Below are 23,526 nucleotides of genomic sequence, written 5' to 3'. Positions count from 1 at the left end.
TTTCTGAAATAAGTATAAACATTGAAATGTTGTATCTTGAGTGTTGAACACACACTTGTGGGGGTTGTATCTTTAACTACCATGTTAATGTTGTTGTTGGGTTTCGTGATCTCCTGATAATTAAGCCTGTTAATAGAGGTATAATATGCATGCATCTAGAGGTTCTGTCCTTAGTCATCGGTGGAGGATGACGTGGTTGTGTCGAATTATCGTGTACGCATTACACCTATGTGTTCATCTACTTTAACACATTGCTGGTATCTTGTTAGTTTATGTGTATGTAGTACACATGTTGGCTATGCCTTGTTGTATTGTGGCTGTTGGTGTTATATCCTACGCTGAGAATCAGAGGTATCGTTACCTTCCAGCTAGCGCCTGGAGAACTGACTGCGCTGAGAATCAAAGGCACCATACCCTTCCAGCTAGCGCCTGGTAAACTGGTAGATTGTTGTGAGAAGTGTATCTTTGGCTTACTACGCATATAGCTAGTAGAGCAAAGTTTTGTTGTTATTGTTTCAGTGTATCTGGGAACATTGTGGATTGTGTTGGTTACAGTTTTGGAGGGACGAGTTGCCTCATTGGTTTATCTTATGCATGTAGTTGAGTTTTTATCTCCCGTTTATAAAGGTATGCATGTGTAATTATGATAGAATTGGGATTGAACCGAAATGCCCTTTTGTCTTTCGGAAGTGTGAAGAAAATTGAACTTTTTAAAAATACGTTTTGAAAAGGCACATTTGTTGTATGTGTGGAAAATGGAAGAGAACAGTGGGCTTAGTGAATTTATTTCCTAAATAATTGTTAATGTTATGAAAGATTGGGAACGGGGTTTAATGAAAGGAAAAGAAAGATGAATCGCTTTATAGCGTTGAATGAAATGGTTGTTTTTGAGAAAAGTTTATATATATATATATATATATATTTTGTATAAACTGTCATATTACTATTCTAGTATGAGAATGAGCGTTCATGATCATAGCTATCTGTAAGTTGTTATTGTTGAGGATCATATTGAGACCCCTACTGGACTATATGTTCATCCCACGTTGTTGAATCTTTTTCAGGTGTTTAGCAGGATGTGCTACAAGATTTGGATCTTCTTATTTGTTGGCCACGGGCCTCTTTGTTGTAGGCGGAACGCCATATATGTAAAAGGGTTGCACCCTTCATTTGATTATTTAATGTTGTAAGCCTGAGGGCAATTTATTTAGAATGCTCATGTTGTATTTAATTAGCATTCGAAAGAGAGAGCTGTTGTTTATTCCTTCCAGTCGAACATTTGAGTTTATTTCCGCATGTTATCTCTGAAATTGAAATTAAGTTGATGAACTTGGTAATGACTTCGAGTAATAAAAAGTGGGGCGTGACAAGTTTGGGCATATGCAATGAGTCGGGCGGCTTATGAAGAATTTGGAGATGTTTCATTTGACACAACTTATCTCACTAACAAACATGATATGCCATTTGCTCCGTTTGTAGGAGTTAACCACCATGGACAGTCGATTTTGCTTGGTTGTGGGTTGTTATCCAGTAAAGACACTGATACATTTGTTTGGTTACTCAAAATCATGGTTAAATTGTATGTCAGATCATCCTCCAAAAGCTATAATAACTGATCAATGCAAAGCTATGCAAAATGTTGTAGAAATTGTCTTCCCAAATACTCGACATCGATGGTGTTTATGGCATATAATAAAGAAAATTCCGGAGAAATTGAAAGGCTATTCCCAATATGAATCCATGAAGTTGGCTTTGCAAAATGTAGTGTATGACACTTTCACAAAAGATGAATTTGAGATGAGATAGAAAAAGATGATTGTAGAATTTAATCTTTACGAGAATCAATGGTTGGGGGTATTATATGATGAGCGACATCGATGGGTTCCTATCTATGTGAAAGATATTTTTTGGGCTGGCATGTCAACTACACAACAAAGTGAGAGCATGAATGCCTTTTTTGATGGATATGTAAACCCGAAGACTACATTAAAGCAATTTGTTGAACAATATAAAAATGCCTTGAGAAGTAAAGTTGAGAAAGAGAAGAAAGCTGTTTGATTGCCTAACTGTGTATGGTTTTGAGAAGCAATTTCAGGATGCCTACACCAATGCAAAATTCAAAGAAGTGTAAGCAGAGATGAAGAGACTACTTTATTGCCAGCCGTGTCTTGTGAAAGAGGAGGGTTCAATTTGCACATACTTTGTGAAAGAAGCCATAGTAATTTTTTAGAAGATGAAGCATGTGCACTTTATTGTGTATTATAATTCGACTAAAGTTGATGTTCAATGTATGTGTCGGTTGTTTAAATTTAAGGGTATCATGTGTGCTCACTCACTCGTTGTGCTCATTGCAAGATGCATAAATGAGGTTCCAAATAAATTCATTCTACCACGATGGAGAAAAGATTTGGATAGAAGGTACACATGCATCAAAACCACATACACTGGCTTTGTGGATGATTTCAATGCAAAGGTTTATGATAAGATGAACAAAAAATTAATTGGCATTGTACAAGTAGCTGGAAACTCTGAAGGAAAAATTAAAATTATCGATCGTGGGTTGGATGAAATCAAGGCAAGAGTGATGAACGATGATGAGGGTGGTAGGAGTAATGTATTAGCTTCTACTAGTAATGTGCCATCTTCCCCGATTGGGAGCATTAATAGAAAAGAAATCAGTAATACGAAGTTGCTTAGTCCTTTGGTTGCTCGCTGAAAAGGTCGTCCAGTTACCAAACGAAAGGTCGCTAAAGTAGATCAAATAGTGAATCGACTGAAAGCAAGCAAAACAAAGCATAACAAATCAAAGGTAAATTTCATGGTATTCTCTATTTATTTTTCAATATTGTACCATTTTTCTCTATTGAACTTATCATTTATCTCTACTCATTCATCTTGGTTAATATAGGGTACTAAGGTGCTTGGAGCTGAAACTCAATCTCAACCTCAACTTAGTACACGTAGAGATCTTTATTCTTGTCTGGTTGGCATGTAAAATAGTATGTATGTGCTGGTACGTGTACATAATATGAATTTACATCGATCAGTTTATTTAATTTGTCAACAATATATAATGAAGTGTTTTTTTCATGTCATTGTAATTGAATATGGAGAAATGGTAAAATGCGATTGGAGGCACACCCGGAAGTGTGGGCATTATGAGAAGACAAAGTTTGATGACTGCTCTAACCCAGATTTATGGAGTCGACACATCTCTTACCCCATTGGAATGTATTGGAGGTACACTGGGAGTTATTGACATGATGCGAACTCAACAATCCATGAGTGCTACGAATCAAATTTATAGGCCCTACCGTATTCTTTTGTTGACTTCAATGTACAAATGGATCGAAATGAGTCTTGTTTTTGTTAGTTGGAAACTTGTAATTTTAACTTGGAGTTTATTTTGTGATGGGAGTAATTTAATGCATATTTCTTTGTAACTTGATGGAGCATAATTTATGAGATTTATAGAAATTTGATGTTGCTTTGTTGTTATATTTGCTGTCTTGAAAAATATGTCTTCTAAAACTGTGTTAAAAAACCTGTGTGAAAAAATCTGTGTTGAAAAAGCTATGTTCAAAATATCTGTTAAAAAATCTGTGTTGAAAAACCTGTCTTCAAAGACTGTGTTCAAAAACCTGTGTCCAAAAATTTTACTTCAAAAACTGTGTTAAAAAACCTGTGTGAAAAAAGCTGCGTTCAAAATTTCTGTTAAAAAATTTGCGTTGAAATACCTGTCTTCAAACACCTGTGTCAAAAAATCTGTCTTCAAAAACTATGTTCAGAAACCTGTGTTGAAAAACCTGTCTTCAAAAACTGTGTTAAAAAATTTGTGTCGAAAAACCTGTCTTCAAAATCTGTGTTTAAAATATCTATCCAGAAATCTGTCTTCAAAATCTGTGTTGAAAAACTTGTGTCCAAAAACCTGCCTTCAAAAACTGTGTTCAAAATATCTGTCTAGAAATCTGTCTTCAAAATCTGCCTTCAAAAATTGTCCTAAATGTCGAAAAAAAGCAACTATTCGAATTTTTGAGATGAAGCGAAACGAAAAACAAGTTACTTTATTATTGTCATGATTGCGGTGCTTTTCTTGGATGGTGCTTGCCAACAAATTCACAATGTAGACATAAAGGACAAGTGCAAATGGATAATATAGCAAGTGCAAATGGATAATATAGCAACCGTCATCGAACAACTTCGAAGTATGGGCGAACACCTTCGATTTCAAAGCAAACATCTTCAATTTCTGAGCGCACAGATGCAAAAATTGCAGACAGACATAAATCGAAGTTGGTGTTGTATTTATGAGATCTTCTTCCTCTTTGTAATTGGTGTTGTATTAGTTTTGAAGATATAATAATTTATATGAAAGTTAGAAATTGAAATATGTATGAAGATTTATGATATATGACAATTATTTTTGAGAAGTATGAAGATGTAATCTGTTATCTGTTTGTCTGTTTGAAGAATGATTGAACACAGGTTGTTATATGTTTGTTTGTTTGAAGAATGATTGAACACAAGTTGTTATATATTTGTTTGTTTCAAGAATGATTGAACACAGGTTATTATATGTTTGATTGAACACAGTTTGTTATATATTTGTTTGTTTGAAGAATTTTTAGACACGGGTTGATATATGTTTGTTTGTTTCAAGAATGTTTGCACACAGGTTGTTCTATGTTTATTTGTTTGAAGAATGATTGAACACAGGTTGAAGACAGTTTTTCAATACAGATTTCTAGACAAATAATTTCAACACAGAGTTTGAAGACAGATTTTTGGATAGATATTTTAAACACAGATTTTGAAGACAGGTTTTTCAACATAGGTTTTTGAACACAGTTTTTGAAAACAGGTTTTTCAACACATGTTTTTGAACATAGTTTTTGAAGACAGATTTTTTGACACAGGTTTTTGAAGACAGGTTTTTCAACACATTTTTTAACAGAAATTTTGAACATTGCTTTTTTCACACAGGTTTTTGAACACAGTTTTTGAAGCAAGATTTTTCGACACAGGTTTTTTAACACAATTTTTGAAGACAGGTTTTTCAACACAGATTTTTTAACAGATATTTTGAACATAGCTTTTTCAACATAGATTTTTTCACACAGGTTTTTGAACACAGTTTTAGAAGAGAGATTTTTCAAGACAGCAAATATAACAACAAAGCAACATCAAATTTCTATAAATCTCATAAATTATGCTCCATCAAGTTACAAAGAAAGATGCATTAAACTACTCCCACCACAAAATAAACCCCAAGTTAAAATTACAAGTTTTCAACTAACGAAAACAAGACTCATTTCGATCCATTTGTACATTAAAGTCAACAAAAGAATACGGTAGGGCTCTATAAATTTGATTTGTAGCACTCATGGATTGTTGAGTTCGCATCATGTCAATAACTCCCGGTGTACCTCCAATACATTCCAATGGGGTAAGAGATGTGTCAACTCCATAAATCTGGATTGGAGCAGTCATCAAACTTTGTCTTCTCATAATGTCCACACTTCCGGGTGTGCCTCCAATCGCATTTACCATTTCTCCATATTCAATTACAATGACATGAAAAAAATAGTTCACTATACATTGTTGACAAATAAAATAAACTGATCGATGTAAATTCATATTATGTACACGTACCAGCACATACATACTATTTTGCATGTCAACCATACAAGGATAAAGATCTCTACGTGCACTAGGTTGAGGTTGAGATTGAGCTTCAACTCCAAGCACCTTAGCACCCTATGTTAACCAAGCTGAATGTGTAGAGATAAATGATAAGTTCAATAAAGAGAAATGATACAATACTGAAAAATAAATAGAGAATACCATGAAATTTACCTTTGATTTGTTATGTTTTGTTTTACTTGCTTTCAGTCGATTCACTATTTAATCTACTTTGGCGACCTTTCGTTTGGTAACTGGATGACCTTTTCGGCGAGCAACCAAAGGACTAAGCAACTTCGTATTACTAATTGCTTTTCTATTAATGCTCCCAATCGGGGAAGATGGCACATTACTATTAATAGGTGGCACATTACTAATAGAAGCTGATACATTACTCTTACCACCCCCATCATCTTTCATCACTCTTGCCTTAATTTTATCCAACCTACGGTTGATAATTTTAATTTTGCCTTCAGAGTTCTCAGCTACTTGTACAATAACAACTAATTTTTTGTTCATCTTATCATAAACCTTTGCATCGAAATCATCCCCAAAGCCAGTGTATGTGGTTTTGATGCATGTGTACCTTTTATCAAAATCTTTTCTCCATCGTAGTAGAATGAATTTATTTGGAACCTCATTTATGCATCTTGCAATGAGCACAACGAGTGAGTGAGCACACATGATACCCCTAAATTTAAACAACCGACACATACATTGAACATTAACTTCAGTCAAATTATAATACACAATAAAATCCACGTGCTTCATCTTCCCAAAAACTACCACGGCTTCCTTCACAAAGTATGTGCAAATTGAACACTCATCTTTCACAAGACACGACTAACAATAAAGTAGTCTCTTCATCTCTACTTGCATTTCTTTGAATTTTGCATTGGTGTAGGGATCTTGAAATTGTTTCTCAAAACCATACACAGTTAGGCAATAAAACAGCTTTCTTCTCTTTCTCAACCTTACTTTTCAAGACATTTTCATATTGTTCAACAAATTGCTTTAATGTAGTCTTCGGGGTTGACATATCCATCAAAAAAGGCATTCATGCTCTCACTTCGTTGTGTAGTTGACATGCCAGTCCAAAAATGTCTTTCACATAGACAGGAACCCATCGACGTTGCTCATCATATAACACCCCCAACCATTGATTCTCATAAAGATTCAGTTCTACAATCATCTATTTCCATCTCATCTCAAATTCATCTTTTGTGAAAGTGTCACACACTACATTTTGCAAAGCCAACTTCATGGATTCATATTGGGAATAGCCTTTCAATTTCTCCGGAATTTTTTTCATTATATGCCATAAACACCATCGATGTCATGTATTTGGGAAGACAATTTCTATAACATTTTGCATAGCTTTGCATTGATCAGTTATTATAGCATTTGGAGGATGATTTGACATACAATTTAACCATGATTTGAATAATCAAACAAATGTATCAGTGTCTTCACTAGATAATAACCCACAACCAAGCAAAATCGACTGTCCATGGTGGTTAACTCCTACAAACAGAGCAAATGGCATATCATATTTGTAAGTGAGATAAGTTGTGTCAAATGAAACAAACTTTTCAAATTCTTCATAAGCCGCCCGACTCATTGTATCTGCTCAAAATAAGTTTCTAATGCGAAAATCAGTATCAACATCAATTATATAATAGAAACTCGAATTTTGTGGGTGCATCCTCAAAAAATATTTTTGAAGTGCATCAGCATCTCCTTCTCTAAGCCTCAATCTTCTAGCTCTGTTAATGTAATTCATTGCATCTTGCTCATCAAATGTTAATGACTCATAACCCCCAGCTTTAACAACCATTGAGTCATAATTCCTAGACACTTCAATCCCTACTTGATCATTAATTTCTAATCTTCACTTCACAAGAGTAAGAATTTTCTTATTCATCGCAAAATGACGTGAGTCGGTGGGAATCAAGTCATGATTATGGTCAAGGTTAACTGTGGTTAACATAAATCTCTCATCCTTTTGTAAGGTCGCTCGTACCCTTACTTTGCAATCAATTTTTGTGGACAGAGATGGCTTTAGAGGATTTACTTCTGATTTTTTGGTTCTGTTTCCCGATCGAGAACATTCAATCCCAAAATATCTTAATTCCCCATCATTGCCACAAACTTGTGTTTTTTAAGCTATGGAAAATCCAACATGTTTAACATATTTGACATTAAATATGTGTACTTCTTGCTTTGAGCTAAAACACATACACCTCTTAGGTTCCTTAACTTCATCACTTTCATTTAATAAAGGATTCTCACACTATTCAAATCAATCCCCATTTCTGCTCATTAAAATTACAGTCCAATATTCATCAACAATGCAAGTCTAAAAAACAGAATGACTTTTGCTTTTGAAAAGCAATTTTTTTGGAATTAAAAAATAGCTTTGGAGTACCCTTTCAATATATATATATATATATATATATATTTCCCTTCTAAAAATCAATTCATGATGCAAGCTCTGGTATTTCAATTTGATTACAATTTCCAAAGAAAAAAAAGTTTGAAAAATAGAATAAGTTTCCAAACAAATTGCAAAACAGAATAACAGATTGACTTTCCAAAAAACAGATTGAGATCTGGAGTGTAACGCCCTCAAAATAACAACATTAAACCCATCAATAAAGATATTCATTGACATAAGAAATAACCACAATCTTCTATTCATCAGAGTTTCATTACAAAAGTACTACATGTTAACAACAAAAGCAAATGCCCTAAGGGCTTACAGCTTTCCAAGTTAACACTTGGTTACAACAAAAGAGTACTAACTCATACACATTAAGCCCTTGGCTTGAATTTACATGTAATACATCAAAAGTAAAACGACAAAAGTATGTCCGCCTCTAGCCTCCCAAGCTATGTCCTTGGAGGTGGCATGCTACCTGTACCTGAAAATGATATTCCCATATAGGGTGAGCCACAGCCCAGTAGAAATATACTAAACCAACCATGAACACTGACTAAAAGATTAGCAATTGATAGATGGCCAACACTGATACATTCACATAAATCACATATTTATGTCATACTTATGAGTCCAAGTTACCTTTCATTTTCCCCTTTTCAACGGATAAGCATATAAGCACTACCCACATTCTCAACAGATATGTATAACTACAATATCCACAGATAAGCATATAAGCTATATCCACACTTCACAAAGATAAGCATAAGAGCTCTATCTTCACTTCTCTAGACAAGCATATGAGCTGTATCTACGGAGTTCATCCCCTATCTTCTCCCAACACTATCCGGTTTAGAGGTACATCCCCCATCTTCCCCTAAACCGCGGAGTACATCCCCCATCTCCTCCTCTACACATAACGTATACAAACACATTGGTTCTATATACAATTACTCAATACATGTAGTTAATGTATTCTATCAATCGTCAAATTTCATGACACATTCCATTGATTAGTTTTCGTTTGCCTAATCATCATGCATTGTCTACAACAATCACGACTATCCTCCACCGATAGCCTAAAGCAGTTATTTCTATACAGAAAATAAATGCACAATGGATATTCAATCAACATTTCATTTCCTCATTCATCACAATTAATTAAACAATGTAATTAGGTCAATTCCCATAATTAACATTTCAACCCTTAGGCCCCATTTTCATCAATGATTTAACATTTATTCCATTTCTCTATGCCAAACATGCATCTAGGTTTATTATGAATAAAACCCCAACTTTTGTAAAATTGCACAAAAGCCTCAAACTCTCACAAAATTACCAAACCAACCCCAACATCTCAAAATACCAAAATTTAAAGACAAAATCCATAGAGAGGAGTAGGATATCCCTACCTCGAATTCGGAGCTCCAAGGGAGAAGAAGACAAAACCCAACGTGCTCCAAATCTCGAAATTTTCAGATTAAAATATAGCCCTCGACGATCAACAACCTTTTTGTAAAGGCCAAAGGTGAGCAAATCACTCCTACTAGATCAAAACCTAGAGAGAAGGTAGAGTTCTAGAGTGAGAGGCTCAACAATGGTGTTTTTGGAAAAGTAGGAGAGAGAAGAGAAAGTGAAAAAGTGATTTGAAAAGTCAAAACACGGAACTTAAACCCAGTCGGCCCGCTCGAGCGTAAAACACTCCGCTCGAACGCAACTCACAGACTCCCGCTCGAGCCCCAACAATCCTGCTCGAGCGGCGAATACACACTCCCAGAACTTCTGCAGAACCAGGTCTCCGCTCGAGCTCCCAACTCCCCGCTCGAGCGGCACTCACGTAACCCCGCTCGAGCGGCCAATACCACGCTCGAGCGTCCAACACTGCACAGGAAATACTGGATGGGTGCAATCCCCGCTCGAGCGCCAACACCCCCGCTCGAGCGGACAGGTCAAAATCTGGGCAACTAGTTTTGGTTTCTAAACTCAACCAACCTGTAACAAACCTGTCCAACACATCCTATAACTCAAATACTAAGTAAAAAGGATGTAAATAAGATAATAAACAACTACCAACATCCACGGATACATGTCCGGATCACTGTATAACAAGGGTAAACCCGGGATCGCTATATGGAGTACTCAAAATCTGTGTTGAAAATATGTGTTGCACATCTGTGTTCAAAATCTATTTCAACTTTGTTTGTTCCAAATAATGACTTATGGTATTAAAAATCTGTTTGAACACAGATTTCCTATTGTGTATATATGTGTATATATGTATATATATGCATAAGAAAATTGAAACAGAGAGGACATAATATAGAGAGATAAACTGACCTGGAGGAGCGTGGAAATCCAAGTCGGAGGAAGACGCTGGACTGTGGAGGAGGGAGAAGACGTCGAACGGTGGAGGAAAGTGACGGCAGACGGTGGAGAAGAGTGACATAGGACGATAGTTTTGCAAATTCAGAGCGACAGAGAGAAGACGGAGGAGAGGGAGACAGCGAACATTGGACGGTAGAGGATGGAGAAGACACTGGACAGTGGAGGAGAGGAACGGCTAGAATAGATCTTGAAAATGGAACATTAATCTGTGTTTTACATTAGAGCGGGAAGAAGTAAATTTATTATTATTATTATTATTATTATTTTATTATTATTATTATTATTATTATTATTATTTTACACTGTGCATGAAACACACGCACCATATATGTGAATATTCTTCATCTTGCCCTGTTGGTTGCCAGCTCCTTAGTGGTGCTTTTAGAGCTTCCAATTTAGTGCTCTAAATCAGAACTGTGCACCTAAAAGAGCTATGGCAATGATCGTGCCTCTTGTTGGCAGTAGGGTCTGCCACACTTGTCTGATTCCTTCGGACGATCAATTAGGCGTTTCTTAGCTCTTTCCTTTTAATTTTTGAGTTCCTTCTGTCTCTAAAATATTATCAAGCTTTCTTTTTTTTTTTTTCTTTTTTCCTGTGATATGACTCGTATCAATATGATTGTTATAGCTTTAATTATATCAATTTTGATCTAATCCAATTAATAGTATCTATAAACAAATTTGATATAAATCAAGGACAAAATAATCCATAGGGAAAGGAATAAACGTCAACCCCTAAATTATTTTGATGAGAGTGAACAAAATATTTTGTTCCATGAATTTAGACCAGTTTTCTAAAGAAAAATTCTTCATTAGACTAAATTGATACAATATTAAAAAAAAAAAAAAGGTAAAAAATTGATGTAAATAAAACTACAATGACTAAATTGATATAAGAGGAAAGCATTAAGAACTATAATAAGTATACTTTGCCGCTTGTTTAAAAGATAGTTACGGTTGAAATGTTGGAAGATTTAAACTTTTAGCTTATGTTTTTATTAGGCCTTCTTTGGGAAGTTGATTATTTTAATTGGCTATTTGACTTTTTAATTATTTTAGTCTGACTAAAATAGTTGTGTTTTGAAAGTTGGTTGGTTGGTTTTTTTTTTTTTTTTTATTTTAAGAGTTGATTTGATGGTTGTGAAAGAAAAAGTAAAATAATTATAGATTAGATGTTACATTTTATCTTATTTACTATTTTAATCTATTTTGTCTTTTAGTAGACTATTTTAGCCTAATAAACAAACAAGATAATAAATCTCACAAATTTAGCATAATTATACTAATGACTATTTTTAGAAAGATCAAAACAATTAAAACTAATTCAAATGATGTGTGGAAACAGGGCTAAACAATGTGAAAGATGTGTTTTAGTGTAAAAGAAATGATAATATCGTCTCTTGATTTATACGATTAAGGAATTATTGATGAAAATAAGACTAAATATTATGTTAATTAAAATATTAAGAGAGACTAATGTATTTATGTTAAGCTTGTCAGACTCAGACTCTGCTTGAGAATAAGTAATTTTAGTGGCTTTTTAGTTATTTAATTATTTTAGGAAGTGAAAAAAAGTTTGTGTTTGGAATGATGAATAGATTTTTTGTTGGATTTTGTGTATGGAAAAATGTGTTTGAATGATGATGACGCTTTTGAGTTCACTCTCCGAGTCTCAATGTGGAACAAGGAGGTCTTTCGTAATATTTTTAAAAGGAAAAGACATTTATTGGCTAGGATTGAAGGCATCCAAAGAGCTTTGACCAATAACTTCCCTCATAATTTATGGACCTTAGAAAAGGACCTCATTAAGCAATATAATGTTACTCTGTTCCAAGAGGAAATGCTTTGGTTTCAAAAATCTAGATCTAAGCAATATAATGTTACTCTGTTCCAAGAGTAAATGCTTTGGCTTCAAAAATCTAGATCTAAGCATCTCTCCCTTAGAGATAGAAACACCTGGTATTTTTATGTGTCTACAATCAACAAGAAAAGGAAAATTAAGATTAATGAGAAAGAAGGAATCAAGGCTATTATTTTAGATTACTTCTCTAATCTCGTCAAAAGAACTGATACTCAGATTCTTGATCATTGGAGAAATATTGCACCAACCTGTTTTACTAAAGAAGAGAAGGATGAGTTCATGAAATCCATATCTAACCTTGAAATCTTGAGAGCTGTCAAGGATATTGGTGCCTTCAAGGCACCAAGAAAGGTTGGCATGCAAGCTATATTCCATCAGAAATATTGGATCACTGTGGGTAAAATCTATGTGTGACTTTGTTTTAAATGCTTTCAAAATATTAAAGTGCCTGACAAAGTTAATGAGACCCTAATTGTGTTGATTTCCAAAATTGATAACCTCGAGAGCATCAAGTAGTTTAGACCCATAAGCCTCTACAATGTCTCTTAAAAGATCATCACCAAGCTTATTGTGGGTAGAATCAGACCTCTCCTGGATAATATTATTAGCCCAAATCAAAGTAGCTTCATCACTGGGAGAAACACCACTGATAATATCATTATCACACAAGAAATCATTCATACTTTTAGAAACAAAAAAGGCAGAGGGGGTGGTATGATATTTAAAGTTGACCTGGAAAAGGCCTATGATAGACTATCCTGGGACTTTATTAAAGATACCTTGCATGAATTCAAACTCAATGACAAACGGATAGATCTGATTATGAGTTGTGTCACCAATAATCAATTTGCCATCCTCTGGAATGGTGAAATCATTGAGTGAATCTGTACTGAAAGAGGCCTTAGACAAGGAGACCTTTTCTTACCTTGTATCTTTGTAGTTTGTATGGAAAGATTGTCTAATATGATAAACTCTAAAGTTAGTGAGGGCTCCTGGAAGGTATAAAAGCTTCTAGAAATAGCCCTTCTTTATCCCATCTTTTTTTACTGATAACCTTATCCTGTTTGCCAAAACTGATCATACCAATTGTAAGTCCATCATAGAAGTTCTTAATGAATCCTGTGAGGTATCTGGGCAGAACGTCAATTATCTGAAATCTAAACTTTTTGTCTCCCCCAACCTCCCTTGCAACAAAGCCAGGTCCTTAAAAATATTTGGGATCCCCTCTTCTTTACAAAAAAGTCAACAAAAACTTATTCAATGAGACTACTGAGATATTAAAAGCTAGACTCTTAGGATGGAAAACCAGAAATCTTTCCTTACACTCATCCAGTCAGTCACTTTTGCCATTCCCAGCTATAACATGCAAACCATGGAGCTCCTTAGGAAAGTTTGTGATGAGATTGACAAAATCAACAGAAATTTCCTATGGGGAGATACTGAAAATAGCAAAAAAGCCCATCTAGTCAACTAGGATAATGTGTGCAAGAGTAAAGAAGATGGAGGTCTTGGCACTAGAAAGGCCAGGGACCAAAACTTAGCCCTCCTCAGCAAGCTTAGGTTGAACATCCTAAGTGAGAGTAACAAATATGTTGCAAAGTGCATCAATCCAAATATTTAAAAAATAATTCCTTTTTAAGCTGGACCCAGAAAAAGAAATCCTCGAACATCTGGAAAAGTATGTGTAAAAATAGAAACACTCTTAGGAAATGTGTTAAGTGGAGAGTTGGTAATGACGAATCTATTTCATTTTGGAATGATTGGTGGTGTGGGAAGCAGCCTCTAGCCCAAACTTATAACACCCAGCAGGTTAATGACTCAAATAAGGTTAGCTTTGTACTTGTTGATGAGGGGAACTGGGACACTGATATCCTTGCTAATCTTATCAACCAACAAGACCTCCAAGATATCCTCAAGATTTATAGGCCTAGATATGTGACCTACACTGATGCTTCTTCCTAGATTGGGTCCTCTAATGGCAACTTCTCAACTGCATTTGCCTATAAAATCATTACCAATCAGAAAAGAGATGACAAAGATTGGAAATGGATCTGGAAGATCAAAATTCCCCTAAAACTAAGATGTTTCCTCTGGCTTATTCTGAGAGAAAGATTGCTTACTAACCATTTGCGGCTTATGAGGAACATGGCAACTTCTGATCTGTGTCCTAGATATGGGCTATTTAGTGAGAATATAAGCCATCTCCTCAAGGACTGCCCCAAATCCAAAGAAGTATGGACTGAAATTATGAATCATAATTGGTGGGAGCAAGGATGTGGACAACCTTTGTTTGAATGGGTTACTTCCAGCATGAGAAATAAAAAGCTATTTTTTGGTAACAAATGGTACCTCATTTTCGTTGTAACCCTTTGGTAGATTTGGAAGGATCGCAACAAAATGCTTTTTGAAAACTTGGCTAACCCCATTCAAACCAATCTCAAGAACATAAGGAATTATGTTCAAGAGACTAATCAGGCTTTCTAATCCCCTCTCCAACCCAAACTAGTTTAGTTAATTGATGTATACCATCTGCAGGCAAACTAAAATTTAATACAAATGGATGCTCTAAAGGTGGCCTAGGACAAGCTAGTCATAGAGGATTACTATGGGATAAAGTTGGAACCTGGATATGGGGATATTATGGCAAGCTAGGACGTTGCTCAAACTTGGAAGCTGAACTATGGGCCATCTACAGGGGCCTTATCATCCTCTTTCAGAAAGGCAAAATGGATGTGGAGATTGAGACAGATTCTGAGCAGGCCATCAACCAAATCCAAAATGGCCCAAGCCACAACTCTCTTAGTTACCAAACATGAATCCAAGTTGAAGCTCTGCTTTATTCCCTTTCTTAGTTACCAAATCCAACACACACTTCTTCAGGGCATCCTACAACAATCAAAATCGACATTAAAAATCAAATTAACCAATGCTGGTCTGTTTGGTTGGTTATAAAATTTTACAATGACATTTAAATCTACACCAACATTTAGAACCCAATAAGAAAAATCACTCCAACAAACCCACATTAAGTAAAATAGGCAAGGAAAATTTCTTTTCCTTTCTTTTATTTCCTTAAGTTTCTAAGCAACCAAATGCAGGGTAGGTTTGTGTAAATTTAAAATTCAAAATGATTACCTTTATCTCGCTTTCTGATTTGAGCTTCCCAGCATATATATCATCCCGCAAGCTCTCCACAATCTTAATAGTAATCTTTGGCCCAAAATCAGCAACCAGCAAAGCCGAAAATAAATAAATAATAGTAATAAAACGATAACCTCCAAATCATAGTTATAAAATTTTCCACAACTTCATAAAAATTCAAACAACTAACATGAACTTAAATTTCAAATTCCACATGTTTATACAGTAAATAAATACTTTCATATTAGTTCTCCAAATATCCTAAAATAAAATATAAAAAAAAAGACCCTATAATTTTCAAATCATAATTATATACTATTTTCCGCATTTTCTTCAAAATTCACACAACACATTAACAACTAACATAAACTTCAATTTCAAACTCCACTTGTTTATACAGAAAATACTTCCATGTAGTTGCTAAATTGCTGACAATATATATCAAAATATTCATATATACAAACATCCATTCATGAATATATATATATATATATATATATACACAGGATTAATTTCATTTTTATCCACAAAACTATTGTCATTTTTTCTATTTCATCACTAAACTATCCATTTCATCTATTTAGTTTCTGATTTCGATCCCTGTCCCAATCAATAAGCCTAACCTAATGGGCAAAAAGCTAATTTTACAACTAAAATAATTTAAATCACATAAGGGTAAATTTCATTTTCTGCCTTTGAATTATTGTCAAATTATCTACTTAGTCCCTAAACTAGAAATTGAGTCCATAAATCAATGTCTATTTAGTTCCTGAATTAAAATATTAATTCAAATCAATTTAATGGTCCAAAGTAGGCCAGTCAACGGATCGGTATAACCCGAATCCGATCTGAATCCGACCCGATTTACCCGATCCGTTTACACATATCCGAATCCGAATATCTGTTTAGCCCGTATCCGCATAGCCCGATTTAAAAACGGATCGGATTCGGATAAATCTGATCTGGTCCATTTGTTTGCCCAATCCGATTACATTGAATTCTCAAAAACCAAATCAGATCTCTCATCATCTCTTCATCATTTCTCATCAAAAAAAACCTAGATCTCTCTCATAATCAAATCTCTCTCTCTCTCTCTCATCGTCTCTTCCTGCTCCGATTGATGCAGATGAACTTAGCCAAATTGAGCTCTATGTTGTTTCTGATCTAGGTATTCTTCGGTGAGCTCTCTGGTCAGTATCAAATCTATTTGTCATCGTCTTCTTCTCCTACTTCTCTGATCTAGGTATTCTTCGTTGAGCTCTCTAATCCGTTTGTGTTTGATATCTTAGCCTTTAATACTTATTCTTCGTCTTCTTCTCTGACTTCTCTGATCTAGGTATTCTTCTGCTTTTTACTGCCTTGTGTTTCTCCTTTATATAAGAGGTCTGGTTTGTTTGTTTGAATGGAAAATCAATTCTGAAACATTTTCTTGGATGTTTTTGGGACTCTATATATTTTTTATTTGATGGATACTTTGGGTTGTTTGTTTGAATGTAATATCATATATACTTGTTAGAGTGATTCATGGTTTTCTATGTCCAATCCGGTTCCTTTCTCTTTTACTCTTCAATTGGGTCTTCATTGTTTTCTTCAATAATGTCTGTGCTCGTGCATTTATGTACAGTCTCTGTGTAGTTTGGGTCCTATAAACTTTTTGACTATTTTTTGTTCCCTCTTTACTGGAGCTTTGCTTTGTTTCTTTGTTCCTTGTTTTTATGTTTCAGCTTCAAGATTCTTCTGAATTCAATAGCTTTATGTTTGTTTTTTTTTTTTTTTTTTAGCTTTTTCATGTGGAAGTGAGCTGCATTTATTTTTTATTCCTACAATTGCTGTGAAAAGTCTTTTTTCATTATGAATCTGAGAGTAAATTTTTCTGTTGACTTTTGGATAGTAATTTCCAAATTAATTTATTTCAGTTATGCTATGTTTGGTGTTGGATTTATAGAGGGGAAATGGGGTGTGGGTTGTGAATTAGCTTGAACTACATTCCCCCCTCCCCCCTCAGTAGATTGATCACATGCACACAAACCTATATAATTTCCAAATTGAAGTGTTTGGTGCACACTGTTTTGTGTTTGTCTGCAGTTGCTATTGGAGATGTCTTCGGATTATAGTGAACCTATTATTCCTGATGATGCCGAGTTGGATGATGATGTATCTCAAGGACCCACAAAGAGGATTCGAAAACTAACTTCGAAGGTATGGGATGACTTTGTCAAATTTAAAAGACCTAGTGGAAATGACATAGCTAGATGTAAGCATTGCAATAGGGAATTTGTTGGAGAGAGTAGGAAAGGGACTAGTCATTTAAAAAATCATTTGTCGAAGACATGTCCAGTACTTAAAGGGCCAAATGCCCCTAGGAATGCTAGTAAGGCTGCTTTTGAATCTACTCCTAAGGCTGCAACTTTTAAATTCGATCAAGAGAGAAGCCGTATAGATTTTTCTAGGATGATAATCAAGCATAATTATCCTTTTAACATGGCTGAGCATGAGTTTTTTGAAATATTTTGCAATAATCTTCAACCAATGTTCAAACTTGTGTCTTGTAACACTGTTAGAGCGGATGTCCTTGATGTTTATGAAATAGAAAAGGCCAAGTTATATCAATTTTTGGAAGAACTCTCTTCTAAGATCACCTTGACAACTGATATATGGACTTCAGACCATCAGAATTTTGCCTATACATGTTTGACTGCCCATTATGTGACTAATGATTGGGAGTTAAAGAAGAAAATCCTTGCTTATAGACGCATTGATTACCCGCATGATGGAAACCATTTGTTTAGCTTTATCAAAGATCTAATTTTAGAGTGGAACATAGATAAGTTGTTTTCAATGGTAGTTGATAATGCGACGAGTAATGATGTCATGGTGAGACACTTAAAGCGATGGCTACATGACCAAGGATTACTACATTTGGGTGGACAATTGTTTCATGTGCGTTGTAGCGCGCACATATTGAATTTAGTTGTTCAGGATGGTTTGAAGGTGATTGGGAGTCTTATTTCAAAAATCCGAGAAAGTGTGAGATATTTGGGGAGGTCTCCTTATGGAAAACAAAAATTTGATGTTGCAATGAATCATGTTAAGTTGCATCATAAAAAGAAAGTCCCCATGGATGTTCCTACCCGATGGAACTCCACTTATTCAATGCTTGAAACTGCATTAGATTTGAAAACTGCATTCCGCCGCTTAGGGCAAATTGACAAACAATATAAGCACAATCCTTCTGAGGATGAGTGGAATGTAGCAAATGTGATTTGTGGGTGCTTGAAGATTTTTTTTGATGCTACATCTCACTTTAGTGGTACCACTTTTCCTACTTCAAATGTGTTTTTTCCCGATATTTGTCTTATTCAACTTGAAATGAAAAAATGGGAGCAAAGTGAGTATGATTGCATTCAATTGATGGCTGGTCCAATGAGACTGAAATTTCAAAAATATTGGGAAGAATGTTCTTTGGTGTTAGCAATTGCAGTGTTCTTGATCCGAGATTTAAAATGGACTGGGTGGAATATTACTTTGGGCTTATTTATGGTGTTGATGCTAATAAGTATATTTAGAGGGTCCGTAATGGTTTTGTTGATCTTTTTTATGAGTATAGGAGTGATTCTTTTGATTCTAGGAGTAGCATTGCACTTGTTTCTGAAAATAGTAGTTCAAGTGGTAGTCAATTGCTTGTCGGTTCTTCGAAACAAGAAAGTTTGGCTGCTTTTCATGCGTGGTATGCCCAAGAACGTGCTTCTAATATTCATGCCAATCAAAAATCAAAGGTGGAGCAATATTTGGAGGAGTTGGTGTTTCCAAGTAATGAGAGCTTCAATATTCTACATTGGTGGAAAGTGAATAAAGCAAAATTTCTTACTTTGGCAAGGATGGCTCGTGATGTTTTAAGTGTTCCTGCTACTACGGTTGCATCAGAGGCGGCGTTTAGTGTAGGAGGTAGGGTGATTGATGAGACACGTGCTTCATTACTTCCATATATTGTGGAGGCCTTGATCACTTGCAATGATTGGATTGAATCAACCAAAAATAGAAGTAAGTCAAATATTGAAGTTTTTAAATAATTAGATGTTATTTAGTTTAGTTCTATAAATATCTTAATGTCACATTATTTTGAAATTGCAGATGTAGAAGAATGCTGACATGAGTAGATGGATTGAATTGAATCACTTGAAGTAGATGGGTAAATATGGTTCAGATTATGGGGCTTGTCCCATGCCTTTATAGTGATCTATGAAATTCGTATCTGACATAATTTGATAATCTGTTTGCATATTAAGGTAATAGCTTTCTTGATTTGCAGGTTTGATAATGAGCTTAACAAAGTGGTTGCTATTAAAGTTATTGACTTGGAAGAATCGTGAGTATATAGCTTTAATTATCTCTCCTCTATACAATTTATTTGCTCTCTCTTACTAGAACTGCTTGTGGTGAAATGTGGTCACATAACTTTTCTTCTTGGAGCTTGATATTCTTGGGTTGAGCTGTGAATAAGTATTGGATGAGTGGCAAATTGATTGAGAATTTTAGAGGCCTATAAATTTGTAGGATTAATTATTGTTATCAAGATTTACATTGTTTAGTTTGTCTGAAAATTCTGTTGAGTTTCTCTAAGGGAAACCAGATGAATGTGAGTTACCTCTCTTGAACACAGCTCAGTTCTTCTTTGCTGTGTATTTCACTCTCTTGACCTGTTTCAGAATTGGGTTGTTGAGTAGGAGGCAAAGGTAGGCATTACTTCTGCTTTGCTGATCATTGTCCAATCTTAATCATTACCATCATTAGTTTTATTTATTTATTTATTTATAATGTGAGGGAAGCTTTTGGGACGCATTGACGAATTTGAACCACAAAGATCGACAAGGGCTGCTGCCTCCTAACAGCAAATTCTTGGATACGAGCTTCATGGTTTTCCTCGTATTCCAGAATCTATGAATCTGAGTGATCTGGTTGGAAGATTGTTCCTGCTTCAAACTGGATATACTGTTTTTTGGTAGATGTAGCAACTTTGAAAAGAGTTTTAATGTTTTTTCAATTCCGGAAAGTTTAACTGGTTGCATAAGCTTTCTGTAAGAGTAGACGTTATAGTGCGGTAACAACGATGTTATATATCACAGCAGTTGCAGGTCTTTTGTACCTAACAATTCACTTTGAGAATGTTTAACTTTCTTGTCTTCAGAGATGTTATGCATTGTATATCAAATCATTTTGGGTTTTACTTTGGGCTTTTGTGTGACTTTGTGTTAGGTGATGGGATGCAAAAATGAGGTAGGTTTGATGCTTTAATTAATTAGAATTTTTTTAAGTGTTCTTAGGAGGCAATCTAATTTCTTGAATGAATGTTTTGTACGACATGAGTAATCTAATTTCTTGAATGAATGTTTAGTACGACATGAGTAGATGCTTTAAATAATTAGTTGTTGTTTAGTTTAGTTCTATAAATATCTTAATGTCACATTATTTTGAAATTGCAGATGTAAAAGAATGCTGACATGAGTAGATGGATTGAATTGAATCACTTTGTTTGTCATTTTCATTGTCTCTTGGGATATGCCATGAGAATTACATTACATTACATACTCTTTAAGATATATGTCAATTCCAATTATATACATTTATTAGTGTTCCAGGGTTGTTTTCTTGACTGCTTTTCTTTCATGGCTTGTGTTGTTTTCTCTATGCAAGTTGAATCATTGGAATCGACAATTGAAGCTTTAATGGCTAAGAACTCACTGCAACTATTTTTTTTTTACTCTGTGACAACACAGCATTGCTTTTGACAGTTTCTGATCCAATTACAGTGTCCTGTTTTTGATCCTGCAAATTTAGAAGAGGAGAAGAATATGCTGAAATTAAACTATTTGCGTAATCAACCTTGTCAGATTGAGGCATAGTCTGTTCTGTCGTCTCTCCCTTCAAATTTTCTGCATTTTTGATGACCTTTTCTGTCAATTGTTCTTCTTCACGGTTGTATTCTATGACAGTTAATTCTGTTGGGACTGTTTCAATAGCAGAAGCCATTTCAGTTATTTCTTCTGGTCCTGTTTTTAATCATCTTTGGGATGATTAAGGGTTTAGTTTTTTTGTTTTAGCTTTAGGCCAGCTTGATTTACAGCTATTAAAACAGTTCTATATGTATTCCTGTTATTGAGTAAAAAGGTAAAATACATCGAGTAAGAATCATTTTCCTGTTATTGTACACAGAAATCTATCTCATAGCAAATGGTTTTGTGCTATATCTAATCCAGGTGGCTTTTGTGCTTAGTGAACTTGATATCAAAATCTTATAGGATCAAAATTTAATGTATATTTGTTTGTATGTGAAGAGGGTCAAATTGTTTGTATATCAAACATTTTTTTTTATTTGTATATAACCATATGGACATTTTGTTATGCATGTGTTTATTGTGATATTACAGGTGGATGAAACTAATGAAACCTTGAAGGAAAATGGCAATGTTAAACTTCTTTTGTTTATTATTTCTTAATATAAATTTTCATTTAACCTTGAAATGCCTTTCTATATATATATATAGAGAGAGAGATGTCTGTTTGAGAAAGAAATATCAGTGTTGTGATCTGTGATGGACAGGACATTAATTTTTTTTATTGGGTTTCTCATTATGTATCATTTTCCTACTACTGGTAGGGCCTATGGTTGCTAACCAGAGAGAGAGAGAGAGAAAGAGGGGGGAAAAATCGGATCGGATCGGATCGGATTATACGGATCGGATATCTGTTTAACATGGATCGGATTGGATTGCAAGTAATCGGATTTTTAATAATCGGATTCGGATTCGGATTAATAGTTAATCGGATCGGATCGGATTCCAATAGATCTGACCCGTTGGCAGGCCTAGTCCAAACGATTACAAAAATAAAATATAATTAATAAAATAAAAGACATTACCTAGTTAAGAAAAAAATTTATTCTAGAACAAGCTTAAATTTCTATTATATCTTTGCGTAAGCTTAATGTTACTAATTTGGATAACCTTTTCGAATTGGACTAAATTATACATACATTGAGCTGTAATTAGAAATTCTAAACACTAAAATAGATTAAATTGATAACTTATGGATGAAATTAAAAAATAAAAATAAAAAATAAAACGACAATTAGAAACTCAAAAGACTAAATGTAAATAGATGAAATTGATAGAAAAAATTGGATAAAAGTGAAATTAACCTATGAGAGAGAGGGAGAGAGAGAGAGAGAGAGAGACCTCTTCTAATCCGTCGAGGACGAGGTCGGTGTCGGAGAGATTCCAGTAGAGGAGAAGCTCGTCGATGACGGCGAGGTTGTCGCGGGTCTTGGAGAATCCGGAGAAGAGTTTATCGACGTCGCTCTTGGCCTTCTCTTTGATCAAACGACCGAGTTTGGTGAAAAACCCGGTCTGCCCAGCAGAGCATCTGAGCCGGGAAGGCCAGACTCGGGTGGTCTGAATCGGAGAGGACCGCCGAGTTCGAGGGAGGTTGAAGACAAATGTACTCATTGAACAAGAAGAAACATAGGCCATTTGCGTACTTGAAAAACCTTCTCTCTCTTTTTTTTCTTTTTCTTTTTTTAACTGTGAAAAAGCAAGTGAGGATAACACACCTCCCAACGATCGACGAAGGCCCTGTTTGGTGGACGGTTTTTTTTTTTTTTATAATTAAAAATTGATAATCAAAAATCAAAAAATTATAACACACCTCTTCAGTTTTCAAATAATTAATTTTTAAAAATTTATTTAAATTATTTTTGATTAATGAACTATACATAGAAGATGCACTAAATAATATTACATAAACTCTCAAATTAAAATAAATTATAATCACTTTTAAAACTGGTCGGAAATAACTTGGGTTAATACAACCTTTCTTTGATGGAAAAAAAAAAAAGAAAGTAAAAAAAATAATTGTAAATTTATAAAAGTATAAGACTTATTCATACAAGCAGGAATTACGTAAAAATAAGATAAACAAAAAAAAAATTACACAAATATAGTGGGTACAACTCAAACTTTGT

The 23,526-nt window shown here is 34.6% G+C and overlaps 2 protein-coding genes across 10 annotated transcripts; one reads left to right on the top strand and one right to left on the bottom strand.

The window, feature by feature from the left end:
- Positions 1-10,040: 10,040 nt before the first annotated feature.
- Positions 10,041-23,079, bottom strand: LOC114295696 (cell division protein FtsY homolog, chloroplastic-like). The gene is made up of 3 exons (XM_082869692.1): positions 22,742-23,079; positions 15,504-15,578; positions 10,041-15,254 (listed from the first exon to the last, which is right to left on the bottom strand). Exons 1-3 carry the CDS (start codon positions 23,033-23,035, stop codon positions 15,168-15,170), a joined length of 456 nt encoding a protein of 151 aa, XP_082725818.1. The 5' UTR covers positions 23,036-23,079; the 3' UTR covers positions 10,041-15,167.
- On the top strand, positions 16,398-21,722 carry LOC114295695 (zinc finger BED domain-containing protein RICESLEEPER 2). Of its 9 annotated transcripts, none has more exons than XM_082869690.1 (5): positions 16,398-16,677; positions 17,595-19,550; positions 19,641-19,698; positions 19,819-19,875; positions 21,317-21,722. In XM_082869690.1, exon 2 carries the CDS (start codon positions 17,607-17,609, stop codon positions 19,356-19,358), a length of 1,752 nt encoding a protein of 583 aa, XP_082725816.1. In that variant the 5' UTR covers positions 16,398-16,677; positions 17,595-17,606; the 3' UTR covers positions 19,359-19,550; positions 19,641-19,698; positions 19,819-19,875; positions 21,317-21,722. The 9 variants fall into 9 exon arrangements, 8 of the variants coding, with proteins under 8 accessions (XP_082725816.1, XP_082725817.1, XP_082725812.1 ...); XM_082869691.1 differs by having other exon boundaries at positions 16,398-16,687; XM_082869686.1 differs by lacking the exon at positions 21,317-21,722 and adding an exon at positions 20,336-20,733.
- Positions 23,080-23,526: the final 447 nt, after the last annotated feature.

Source organism: Camellia sinensis, chromosome 5, assembly GCF_055761805.1.
Source record: "Camellia sinensis isolate YWXY chromosome 5, ASM5576180v1, whole genome shotgun sequence".
Classification (NCBI taxonomy): domain Eukaryota; kingdom Viridiplantae; phylum Streptophyta; class Magnoliopsida; order Ericales; family Theaceae; genus Camellia; species Camellia sinensis.
Note: the sequence above shows the minus strand (reverse complement) of the source record. Positions and strands in the feature narration are given on the sequence as shown.

Excerpts from the sequence above, each read along its gene's own strand:
- LOC114295696 (XM_082869692.1), bottom strand. The coding sequence starts at position 23,035 with ATGGCCTATGTTTCTTCTTGTTCAATGAGTACATTTGTCTTCAACCTC. Across the intron at positions 15,579-22,741 it reads TCCTCGACGGATTAGAAGAG|ATTACTATTAAGATTGTGGA; the intron begins GTCTCTCTCTCT and ends TTTGGGCCAAAG. Across the intron at positions 15,255-15,503 it reads AATCAGAAAGCGAGATAAAG|GATGCCCTGAAGAAGTGTGT; the intron begins GTAATCATTTTG and ends TGATTGTTGTAG.
- LOC114295695 (XM_082869690.1), top strand. The coding sequence starts at position 17,607 with ATGTCTTCGGATTATAGTGAACCTATTATTCCTGATGATGCCGAGTTG.